Source organism: Lotus japonicus, chromosome 6 (genome assembly GCF_012489685.1).
Source record: "Lotus japonicus ecotype B-129 chromosome 6, LjGifu_v1.2".
Taxonomy (NCBI): domain Eukaryota; kingdom Viridiplantae; phylum Streptophyta; class Magnoliopsida; order Fabales; family Fabaceae; genus Lotus; species Lotus japonicus.
In genome coordinates, this window is record NC_080046.1 from 1538264 (window position 1) to 1547005 (window position 8742).

The following is an 8742-nucleotide window of genomic DNA, read 5'->3' on the forward strand; positions in this document are numbered from 1 at the left end:
GAGCTTAGCGTGACAGTGGAGGAGCGGAGACGACTGTGGACCAACAACTTCATCAAACATCACTATGGAGGGGAAACACGAGAGAGAGAGAGAGAGAGATTGATAATGGAAAACTCGCAGCTGTGGTCAAAGCTTAGGCGCCGCTTGCCATGGTGAGAATTGGGGAACGGTTTTGATTTCAGTGATATCATATCATTAGGCGTCGTCCAAGGGTTTAGAAGGTTTTGTTAATGGATTTGTAGAGGTTGAATCTTTGAGAAGAATACAACATGACACGTAAGTGAAAATGCTGAGCTGGATAGTGTTGCTAGTAGTATAAAATATGAGGTGTCGCCGTTATATTCCGCGCTTCTGAATCTATATATTAATAAATAAACTAGATGCTTCTCATAAATACAGAAATGCCGGTATGACCAATCCCTTTCAACATGAAATGTATGCAAAATGACCTCAAATCTCTTATGCTTTGTTTGGTAGCGAAGATGGAGATAGGGAAGAGAGAGTAGAGAAGAGAGAAGTTGAGTAGAGAGAAATAGCGTCTACATATACAACCAAATCTAAAAAGTCACATTAGCGTCGGCTTTCTTGTCAAGTAAATAGCGTCCGACTATCGTTGACTTTACCGATGCTAATTTTTAGTGACATCCTAGAGGCCGATGCTAAAAATTAGCTTTAACTATTTTAGCGTCAACCACGACATTAAGGCTAAGTTGGCGCTAAATCGGATTCAGTGTGGGCTTTTACGTCATTAGCATCAGCTTTTGGCTGACTCTAATCACCGATTTTCTTGTAGTGTTATTACCTTATTAGAATGATAAGATCAGCTCTACAAATATCTAATCATTTATGGGATTGCTTTCGGGGACAAAATATCATACTAAGCTAATAGCATGGAGGCCTTCCTACTCCTCCTCCCTTGAAAGTAAAGTGATTCCTAAGTTTTCCAGATCACAGGACGGGTGCACTTGTGGTTGAGTAGCAAGTGCCATTTTGATATCTGGTTTCAAAACAGGGATCATAGATGCCTAACAAATTAAGGTTAATGGGTTCTTGTGTGAGGGACATGATAGAAATATAAGCTATTGGGTTATTTGGTTAATTTATGATCCAATTGTTATTGATGCCAACTTTGTCTGTCAATAATTATGGTAATGGACTTGCTGCATAATATTTCCTCAAACATGTATTTAGTATGTTCATTTTTAACCTTTAGAACACCATTTTGATTAATGCCCTTCTTTCAAGTTGCCCTTTAATTCACTTCACACTGAAATTAGAAAAGAAAATTGTATTTTCCTTTCTACATAATTACAAGCAGAAATTCTTAGAGTAGTGTTTATATATAGGCCTACTAGTTTGTCTGTAATCTGTAGTGTAGACTAATTGTATTGTAGCATAACTGCTTGTAGCATCACAGTTACTCTTAGACTATGTGCAACATCAACAAACTACACTAAGAAACTGCTATTTTTTTTTCCTTCTCCCTTTTTCTCCCAAAAAATTAAAGAATTTTTTATAGGACAAATACAATCCATCACATGTTCTGTAGCCTTCAGTAGTCTCTATGAAAACAAAGCATTGCTTTCTTCAACTCATATTATCTCCATTTCAGAACCTCTTTCTGTGCTTTCAAACCCAACCTTCTCCCTCCTCACACTTCCCCCAAGTTCTTTCCTTTTAACAAGCCAGGAACTGAGTACCAACAATGCATTGCCAATGGAATCTCTCCTTGTGCTTAAACTTTATCAAGAGATACACTGTATTTTCATCCTCTAAGCTATTATCTCCTTTTTGCCAATTGGAATGTCCTTTTCAAGAAATGATTTGCAGATCTGTCATTTCTATGGCACAACACCCTCAATATTGTGTTTGGGTCTGATCTATTCCACCTTCCTGTAGTAGGAGGCATTGGCAATTTCAGCCCATTACCCATCATTCCTATCCCACTTGTCTCACATGTCACAATGCTGAAATCTTCCATCAACTGTTCAGTGTTCTGGCTCATCAATGCTATGACACCCTCCACCACTGCAGCCTCTCTGTCCACCACATGCTCCGCTATCAACCCTTCCCCGCAGGCGCAGAAAACGCGGTTCAAGCTCTCAAAATCCTCTTGGATCATCACATGATCAGACCTTTGAAACACCCTTGAGCTCCCACCAGCAAGCAAAACCATGAGGAATGCATCGAAAGAGGCCTTCATCACTTCCTTCATTGCAAGAGGCTGTGCTTTATCTGCCAGCATTGTGGTCATCAGTGTGATGTTCTGCTTGAGAATCCTTAATGCCGGTCGAATGCGAGCGTTGGCCACATCTCCAACATAGAGGCTGTCATAGAAGACTGAGTTGGAGTCGAGGAATATGAGACGGTATGCCGCGACTTCTGAGACATGTTGACATGCTGCTGGAATGGAGGAGAGTACTATTTCAAAATATGAACCGTGGTTGCTTTGAGTCCTGATGTTGTTCGAGAACCGGCGGTTCCTGTTTGAAGGAGCTACACAAGGGTTCTGAGAGAGTGCTTTTTCAAGGGACTGAATGTGAGAAAGAAGATAGTGTAAGGTGTTGAGACGAATGTAGAGGCGCTGTGTGCCGCGGCTAGTAGATGGTTTTGGATGATGACCTTGATTTGTTCCATTTATGTGTTCTAGCTCTAATAAACTAGCACCACAGGGAGCAGCTCTCTTCCACAGCTTGATGAACTTTGAATCCCGGTTGCATCTGGTTAGTGGGGGAAGTGAAGGAATATAGCTCTGTTTTGTACCTGAAAGTGAAAAAAGTTTAGACCCCTTTTTATTGGTAAATTTCTGCTACAAGCTTTTAGTGGTAGATCCCTGAGTCTAAACTTTTAAGCAATGTAAATAACAATGGTAGGCATTTTGCCAGTCCAATTGTGGCTATTTGTGAACTAAGTGAGTCTAACACTTTTGCTATGTTTTATTCTCTAGATAAATATATTTGTTAGAATGTTAAATATCTTGTTGACCCCGTTATTATAATATAAAATTGAATTTCAGCACAAGTAAGATGAGCCTGTGCATTGGTCATGCAATAGCCAATTTGGCATCTAGTAAAGGAACTTGCACCAGCCCAACAGATTAGGCTAATGGGATCTGGCGTGAGCAGTCTTGTTAGGAACATAAACTATCGAATGTGTCTTATTCAAAAATTTAAACTCTTGAGATAGTTGATTTGTGATAGTGTTCAAGGTACATACCACAAGCTGCAACAAACATCATGTAGTCCTGGAAGAGACTTTCTAGTCCATCAGCAAGATCTTGAACTAAATCTTCTGTTATTCCTATTGGAATTTGAAAGAATTGTTCCACAGTTGTCTTGCCCAATTTCATCAGCTCTGCTGCTGTTTGTGCGTATGGCTCTGATTTGGACTTTGGATTCCATGTCTGAAGCAAAAGAGAAAAGAAATTAGAAATCATAAATCACAAATTTGTGATCTAAACACTTCCTTAGTTGTGCTCTCCAATTTAATCTTTGAAGGTAAGAAGACCACAAAGCCAAAACTTACTTCTGTATCTTTTGCTCTTTGCAAGTACTCCTTGCCTTTGTGCATTGATTCATGTATCCATTTTCTCAGAAGGTTCACTATGATTGAATCAACTTCATAAGGAACCATCTCCCTCACAACTGTCTTACCATTATCCTCACCCTCATTTGAGTCTTCAACAACCATTTGGAGCAAACCCTTTTCAAGCTTTTCAGCCCTCTGCAACACCTCAACTGTTTCATAAGTCAGTGAGGTCACTTCACTTAAATATTGCCTCAACACATTCCCATAGCAGTTGTGCAACATCAAGGCTGCAACTGCACCAGCTGCTGAGTGCCACTTCTTCAGCACTGGACTAAAATTTTCTCTTTCCTTCAGTGCCAAATTTTCTGTCTCCTGAGCTAAATGAAGCAGAATTTCACTTAGATCTCCCTTGTTTTCCAATTCAGCAGACTTGGCATTCACTTCCTCTATCACCTAGGACTCATGATAAAGATAAACACATTATGACTAAACAAAATAAGAAAAAAAGATATTATCAAAAAAAAAATATATTATCAAAAATAAGAAAAAAAGAAACACTAAAGGTACGTATGGGTAAACGGCCGAACTAAGCTCTTATGGATTAGAGAAGTTTAATTCAAAATAGCTTATAACTAGGTATAAGTGTTTATACATTAGCTAATATGAGCAGCTTATGAAAATAAGCTCAAAGCAGCTTATTAGTATGTCATAAGTCATTTTCATAAGTTTACCCAAACGCTCACATGATGTTTATCCTATAAGATAAGCTCAAATAAACTCTTGCATAAAAAAAAAAGGAAACATAGGTTAAACACAAACCTTGTCGAATGCATTTTGCATGGAAGATCGAATATAATAATCAACCCGGTCCCCAGAAGAATCCACAATAGTCACATCTCCTTTCTCTCCCCCTTCCCCCCTAGCATCAGAAATGATGAGATCTTCCCCTAAAATCTTTGCTACTGACAACACCACAGGAAGAAGGTTTTCAATTTGGCCAATAGTGCCTCTTGGGAAACGCTCATGGTAATGAAGCATTCTCTTCTCTGCCCAACCTTGCATTGAAGTTAGCACTGATGTCAACAACTTGAGATACAAAGACTCCCTTTCTTTCTTAGCATCAATGGCCACCTCAGCCAACATAGCATGTGAGGCACACAAAAGGTCAGGCTCCACCTGTTAGAAATGAAGTAAGTAGGTAATTATAAAATAAAAGGGTGATGGTTACAAATACAAAAGGTTGTAGTAACTATCCATTAAGGAGGATTATGTTTGTTTAAGGGTCATCATTCATTGTTATGTAAACAACTAATCATTTTCTATTAGCTTTTTTATTATTTAGTATTTTAATTACTAATTGTTATAGATTAACTCTATTATAAATAGAGGATGAACTCATGACACGGGTAACGGATGAGGACATTCTACCCCCATTTGATACTCCTCTTCTTGTCTCATCAATCAAATTGTGTCATGTAGACATGAATATGACAATTATAACATTATATGAGTGATTTTCATTTGACATGGCACAATTTGATTGGTTGGATAAAGAAGAAGACACCAAATGAAGATAGAGGATTTCAATATGTAAAAGGTTGATGGTTACAAATATGGAAGGTTATAGAAACTATGTATTAAGGGGCATTAGCTTTATTAGTATCCCGGTATTTCAATTAAGTTGTCATGTAATTGTTATGAATTACTCTACCTGTCCAGTTGCTATGTACTGATGAAACAACACCCATGTGAAGCACACATTGTGGATTGGCCTAGTGATCCCCAATATGGACCATGTCTTCTTCATGAGCTCAAGTAGCTCATCAACTTCATCAAGGACCAATGCTTCATCCCTGTTGTCAAAAATGGCTAGAAGAAGTGAAGTGTACAAGTGAATGTTGAAAGGGAATCCATCAGCCCAGTGGCAAACATCAGTGGAGGTGCCATTAGGACCTCTCCATGCTAATGAAACCACAGAATTGCAAAGGGTTCTCAGGGTATCAGAGTTTTTTCCAGTGTCAATGGTTTTTGCTTCCCCAATTCTTATGATATCGCGGAGGCGCATGGCGAATGTGTTGCTCTTTTCTACTGTTATGGAAGGGTGTTTGAGAAGTCCTACTTCAAGAACTTTGAGCTGCCTCTTTTGCCACATGTGGTACTCATGGGAGTCACTGAATTCTGAGGGTTTTAGGTGGCGCAGAAGTTCTAAAGGGAGAATGATTGTTTCTGCTCTTTTTCCCACCTGCATTACAAGCATTTTGAATTTGTGAGACCAATTTACAGTAATTTCTTTCCATGAGAGCAAGTTTCAAGTAATTTTAGCATTCTGCTCAGTTTTCGATTTACTGATTGTTATTTTCTATTTATCATACTGACATAACTCAAAATTCACAAAAGAGAAACAAGAAAATCAATGAGACATGTAGACATTTTCATTTCCATTTTTCTTTAAGCAGGGCAAACAAACATGTAGTCAATAGGCCTTCAATCTAAAACCTCATAAAATGTCTCAATGCATCATATATTTGATGAGTTTAACATCATTTTTCAACTTGATTAAGGTTTTATAGTGCCACTCTGTTGCACATTCTGTGGTTTATTTGAGGTGGTTAGTTTTGTAGATTAAACTTTGTCATCCTGGCCAATAATTAATTTGCCCAATTATCACATAACAATCATTTCTTCCCATTCTAAACAAAAACAAAAACATTAGCATTCAAGGGTGGATTCCACATAATAAAAGATTGACCAATTAAAACGAAACAATATCAGCAGACGAAATTTTTTCTGCTGTTAGGCATTTTCCTAATCTTTAATATATATATATATATATATATATATATATATATATATATATATATATATATATATATATATATATATATAACTTATCAGCTAACCAGATTTTTCATAACAACAATTTTTCTATCTTTTTTCCTATTCATTTATCCTTATGAATGTAGTTATTACTATTCTTTCTTATTAATGAAATGTGAATTTATCCTCAAGAAAAGAAGGAAAGTAAAAAAAAAAAAAAAAACCTTTCTGTATCTTTAGTTTTTTTCTATCATATCATTCTTTTCCTGTAATCTTTTCTTTCTATTTTTCACCTCCACACTTCTCTCATTAAAAGGATCATTAATCCTTTTCTCATGGAGAAATACAGAAATGGTCCTAAAACAATTTTATGTATATACATACTTGGCCAACGAGGGTCCTCATGAGGGTTTTTCTCAAGCGATTATCATTGTGCTCTGTCACCCTCATCTGTTGTCTCATGATCTCCGCGGAAGTCATCGGTCGCCGTGGCCTCAACGACGGCATCGTGTGATGGTAAGGGCTTCCACCCCCCACCGGCGACCCTTCATCGTTGCTACCAGACACCATTCTCCTTGATGGTGACCTTTTCAACATCTTCAACCCTAGAGTCCGCTTCACCTTACTTGTTGGTGACATCACCACATGGCTGGACTTCTCACGGTTGTTCAAATTGAACGAGTGTGCTTGTCGGCCCCCAAACCCGGGGGACGACCGGCACGCCATGAAGAATATTTCATAGGCAGATTCCCTAATGTCACCCTCGCTCAATCCCTCGAGCTTACCAAAAGGTGAGACCAGATTGGTCTCGGTCTCATTTTTATGTGTAAGCTCGAGCAAGCGTGGATCCTGATGATATCCATGATAATGATGGTGGTGATGATGATGGTGTTGAGAAGACAAAGGGGCGGAAAAAAATTCACGGTGGGTTTGCTGACCCATAAGGCAGAGAAGATGGGTGGTGGGTCAGAAACCGGTGGTGAATGGTGGCGGTGATGACCACACAGCAAGAGATGTTAATTGTTATGCCAAAAAAGAATGGCTGGGGGAAAATGAGTGGTGCATTTGTGTTAAAAGAAGAAGAAGGGATAGGAGAAAGAGGCCATGAATATTGAGGGCATGGTGATCGTTATTGTGACAGCAGTTTTGTGCATGGATGGTGCATGAGACCATGTAAAGAGAATTGGAGATGAGTGATTTTGGGTTTGTCCACGTTATCTGTTGGCCAAAATAGAACACTAGTCTTTCTTTGAATGCGTTTTTCTCGGAAGCATTTTTTTTAATATTCTTTAATTCTTTGTTTTCAGTTTTATGATGAGAGGGTCAGCAAGTAGCATAAATTACACGAATGGTTGTTGCAACTTTTCTATTTTCTGGCAATTTGTGTGTGCTGTCACCTCCTGTTTTAGTTTAGAGCTAGTAATTAGTTTGAGATAATAGACGTTTAACACATCATTACTTTGTCATTAATGGATTAGCAATGAATGCAGTTATTACTAGATCTTGTTAACAAGATGTAGACCTAACTAGCCCCGCTTGGAAGAGCTTATTTGAGCTTATCTGATAGCATAAGTTTTTATGTCAGTGTTTAGGAGAGCTTATGCAAACAACTTATGGCCTACCATAAGCTGTTTTGAGCTTATTTTCATAAGCTACTCAGGATATATAGCTTATGAAAAAAAAAACTTATGCTTATATATAGCTTATTTTTTATTTATTTCAATAAAATTTATAAAATAACTTATGAATAAGCGCTTATGTCATAAGGACCATAAGCACTTAATTAAGCTATGTTTCCAAAAGAGCCCTAGTGCAATTTTAGTGTTTTAAAACTCGGCTCGGACAGGCTTGTTCGATCGAAAACCGGTCACCTGATCAATCCGAATTGTTTATTAGATGGGTTATTCATACAAATCAGATTGAATCGGTGAAAACTCGGGTGATTGCACCGAACGACAGAAGCATAACCCACCTGAATACTAGCCATGATACCTCTTGTGCCTTGAGAGCACGGAGGAAAAGAAACCTCTTGAGATAGTGGTTGTCCTTCAACAAGATGGAAGTCGTCATCAACATCTCGTGCAATTTCAATGATGCGCACAACCTCAGTACGACGAAAAGAACACACCTATAAACAAACCTCTAGTTTGAGAGCCCCTGGCAAATACCCTTACATCTAATCTTTAGAAGGATTCATAATATCGGCCACCAGTGCTTCATTAATCCAATGACTCATAAATATAAAATATTATCAATCATAATATTATTTTGTTTCATTAATCCAACTTGTTCATCCTTTTTTTACAGCTTTAACTTTAAGTCTATGAACAAATTTTCAAGCTTTAGAATTTGCTTCTCAAGGGCAACCCAATCCTAGGTGTTTGTAGCAACTCCCCC

General features: G+C 38.0%; 1 protein-coding gene across 1 annotated transcript; it reads right to left on the reverse strand.

Annotated features, from left to right (window-relative positions):
- Positions 1-1220: 1220 nt before the first annotated feature.
- LOC130725960 (protein unc-13 homolog) lies at positions 1221-7486 on the reverse strand. The gene is made up of 6 exons (XM_057577156.1): positions 6730-7486; positions 5240-5770; positions 4348-4704; positions 3526-3981; positions 3217-3403; positions 1221-2763 (listed from the first exon to the last, which is right to left on the reverse strand). Exons 1-6 carry the CDS (start codon positions 7285-7287, stop codon positions 1781-1783), a joined length of 3072 nt encoding a protein of 1023 aa, XP_057433139.1. The 5' UTR covers positions 7288-7486; the 3' UTR covers positions 1221-1780.
- Positions 7487-8742: the final 1256 nt, after the last annotated feature.

Coding starts and splice junctions, on each gene's coding strand:
- LOC130725960 (XM_057577156.1), bottom strand. CDS start 7,287: ATGGGTCAGCAAACCCACCGTGAATTTTTTTCCGCCCCTTTGTCTTCT. Junction 4,705..5,239: donor AGTACATAGCAACTGGACAG/GTAGAGTAATTC, acceptor CATTTCTAACAG/GTGGAGCCTGACCTTTTGTG. Junction 2,764..3,216: donor GATGTTTGTTGCAGCTTGTG/GTATGTACCTTG, acceptor TTTCACTTTCAG/GTACAAAACAGAGCTATATT.